At 46.4% G+C, this 3,263-nt stretch overlaps 1 protein-coding gene across 2 annotated transcripts; it reads right to left on the bottom strand.

Moving 5' to 3' along the window:
• Window positions 1-228: 228 nt before the first annotated feature.
• Window positions 229-2,813, bottom strand: evx1 (even-skipped homeobox 1). Of its 2 annotated transcripts, none has more exons than XM_069176673.1 (3): window positions 2,450-2,813; window positions 1,283-1,518; window positions 229-756 (listed from the first exon to the last, which is right to left on the bottom strand). In XM_069176673.1, the coding sequence occupies exons 1-3, from the start codon at window positions 2,811-2,813 to the stop codon at window positions 229-231; spliced, it is 1,128 nt and encodes a 375-aa protein (XP_069032774.1). The 2 variants fall into 2 exon arrangements, with proteins under 2 accessions (XP_069032774.1, XP_069032775.1); XM_069176674.1 differs by having other exon boundaries at window positions 1,283-1,428.
• Window positions 2,814-3,263: the final 450 nt, after the last annotated feature.

The raw sequence follows: 3,263 nt of genomic DNA, 5'->3' as shown, positions 1-3,263 counted from the left end.
CCACTGTCCTGGCTTTGCAATGGTAGGCTATTATAATATTTCAGGAATGGGAGATCTGTTGTGCGTCTTTATATATGAAGATCTGGATAATTATCTGCTTCCAACTTTAAGCTGGCTTTTACTGCTTTCTGACTCTTCATGCTGTTTTCAGTCCTGATCATATTATATGTTAGGTCAAAGAGCTTACGGTAAAGGCTAACATAGAACAAGTGCTCGTTTGTTTTGGTTTTATCTGGTCAGAGGCACTTCTTCCCTCTGGTCTAATGTCACAGATGATGATTTGCTGAGCACTGATGGCGTGAAAGTGACAAAAGCCTCAGTCCTGCTTGTCGGGGAGCAAGCAAAGTCCGAGCCGGAGGGCCTGGTTGAGATACCGTTGGACTGACTGGAGTGGCAAGCCAGGCAGGAGCAGGGACTTCCCCCGGGACCGAGGCCGTGAGTCGGACCGGGGTACAAGGAGGGGTGTCTGAAGGCGCACAGGAGCTCCGGCCTCTGGTAGGGATGAGACAGCATCCGGAAACTGTCGAGAGAGCGCAGGGGGTTTGAGAAAGGGGTGGCGGCCGGAGCTGAGCCAGTCCCGACACCCAGGTGGGAGTAGTAGGGTAGTGGCAGGTGGGATGGGAAGGGGTAGGGCAGGTTCCCCGTGGCCGCTGCGTGGCTCATCATGTAGGTGTAGAAGGCAGGGTCGGCTGGGTGAGGCCAAGTCATAGCCAGACGCTGGCGTTTGTCTTTCATCCTGCGGTTCTGGAACCACACCTGTCACAGAGACACACCGGGTAAAATATTAACCATAACCCCCCCCTGACTTGCATTTACAAAAGCAGATAGACCATACAGTACTTCCGCTTTTACGCACGCCCACATTTGGATTTGGGTTACGAATTAATCTTTAACTTAATGGGAATTACTTGGAAATGTACTGTAAGCAAGCCAGTTATGATTTGTGCTCTGGTTCTTGTGCCAGTTGAACAAAAAATAAATTGAACACATTAATGATAAAATAAATAATATGTGATAATAATCCAGGCCTCTGCTTACATAATGGTCTGCAGGTTTAGGCGTTACTCAATTTATTGTGGCAGTTTGTGGTCTTTATTTATGTGGTGATTTCCCCTTAGTTTACTGTTCATAGCCCACAAAATATCTTTAGAAATCATTTATTTAAAAGCAAACCAGTTTACCAGCAACCTAGTTTTGAGTTATACCAATACAAGCTCACAAAATGCGAGCCCGTGTCTTTAGTGCATGAGGCCTGATTCAGTCCTTTGAGACAAAATCTTACCTTGATGGTGGTTTCAGGTAGATTCAAGGCGGCAGCTAGCTCGCATCTCCGCGGCCTGGACACGTAGTTCTCCCGGTAAAATTCCTTCTCCAGCCGTGAGATCTGCTCCCGGGTGAACGCTGTTCGGTACCGACGAATCTGATCAGCTGCGTAGGACAAAGAGCTCTGACCCGGGACAATCTTACCCGGGTCAGTACCATGATCACCAGGATGGACCGGAGAATCCCCATTTCGACCTGAACCAATATGCAGAATAATTAATCATATTTGATAAACATTCAGTGCAAAATACACGAGCAATTTAAATGGAACAAAAACACATGGGAGGTTTTCGTTTATGCTTTATTTCGTTTGATATTTAAGTCTATTTTCTAAGAATTGGCATGTGAAGACGAATTTCATTATTCTAACTGTAATGTGTTTCACTTCTAAATAATAAGGGCCTTCCTCACAGCTCAAGTTTTAATTGCGTCTTAACTAGCTGCTATTTCTATTTTTTTTAATTGTCATTTCCCATATATTTATATTACATAACCAGTCATTTCAGTTTAGTAAAAATATTAATAATTATGTTCTATTATTGTCATTCATTAATCTTCTTTCCATCCTTTTGGCTTAAGGCAAACGGCAACTGCAAAATATTTATATATTGATATTATTATGCATATAATGTTCTTATAAGATGTTAGACATTTATAATAAACAGAGTCGTTGCATCCCCTGAGGATGCCAGAAAGACACCCAGTAGACCCACATGTTTTCCCTCTCTTCATATTTTTGCTTGTGGTTTACTAAAAATCCTGCAGTCTTCCACATGCAGTTAATAATCACACCTGCAGATTTGCTGTACGAGGAATATATTGTCAAAGTCAGACATGAAAATGCCGACTTAGATTGTCGGTGTCACCTCACTGTTTCCAGCCACAGTGGCCACTTGACAGAACATCTGTGCAACACCAACTGCAGTTGTTTCTTACCCTGCTTTGATGCAGATTTTTGTTTTCACCGTTTATTTGCATTATGTGATGCATGTACTCGTTGAATAGTATTTACAATGTAAAATTACATTTTTGACGGGCACAATTTAGCGTTTGGCATTCATTCAGCTTCATTGGCACAAGCATGCAATCACAGAGGACCTGCATGAAGCTCCCAAACACAGCCTACCTCTAGCTGATGGGTAGTCCATGCTTTCAGGCGTGCAGCTGACATCAATTTCCTCATAGAAGTCCGACTCGGTGTCTGAGCTGCTGCCGTCTTTGTGGGGATGATCTGCCCGGTGCCTCTCTGCGGAGGAAGATGTGCCAACCGGCCTCACGTCTCCGCACATATTCCTCCGTGCACTACCCTCCGCCACCAGCTCGCTCCTGTCCCGGGAATAAGGCGCAGCGCCGGGGCTCAGACAGCTCCTGTGGCCCGGCTTCCCCTGTGGTTCTCGCACGGGGCTCCCGATGGCTCCCGACAAATTAGAGCCGCTCTTGCCCAGCTGACCTCCCTCCGTCAGCATCACCATCTCCTCTCTGCTTTCCATCACAAGCACGACTGAAAAAACCTCGAATTCGCGGCAGAGTGCAAGTCGTCAAAACCGAGGCGATTATTCTCAGGTTGGAGGGGTGTGTGCGCGTGTGTGTAGTGGTGATGGCGGTGGGTGGGAGATTGTGTCCTAAGGAGTAGGAGAGGCTTCTCGAAAAGAGGGGATGCAATCCGGTCTGACCCTGAGAGAAGACCGCTCCAGAGTGCGGAGAGGGAGCTCTGGGAGGGATCACCATTTACCCTCTCTCTCTCTTTCTCCAGAGCTGTCATTCTTAATAGGCTAGTCGTCATGATGGTCCCCCCTGATGACGACACGCATTGATTGGATATATGGGTAAACAGAAGGAGCAGTGGCAGCGGCGAGATGGAGGTGGGGGTTGTCAGAGGGCTCAACGAGCAGCTATGAAACAAGAAACAGCATCAATATCAATCAGTCTGGTGTAGAAAT

This window comes from Embiotoca jacksoni, unplaced genomic scaffold (assembly GCF_022577435.1).
Source record: "Embiotoca jacksoni isolate LCO1_2020_lvr unplaced genomic scaffold, fEmbJac1.0.p SCAF_7, whole genome shotgun sequence".
Taxonomy (NCBI): Eukaryota; Metazoa; Chordata; class Actinopteri; family Embiotocidae; genus Embiotoca; species Embiotoca jacksoni.
This window is presented reverse-complemented; position numbering and strand designations above follow the sequence as displayed.

Bases quoted from the DNA above. Each gene is read 5' to 3' on its own strand.
- evx1 (XM_069176673.1), bottom strand. From the start codon at position 2,813: ATGGAAAGCAGAGAGGAGATGGTGATGCTGACGGAGGGAGGTCAGCTG. The intron at 1,519-2,449 runs GTAGGCTGTGTT...ATATTGGTTCAG, and splicing joins GGACTACCCATCAGCTAGAG to GTCGAAATGGGGATTCTCCG. The intron at 757-1,282 runs GTAAGATTTTGT...TCTCTGTGACAG, and splicing joins TACCTGAAACCACCATCAAG to GTGTGGTTCCAGAACCGCAG.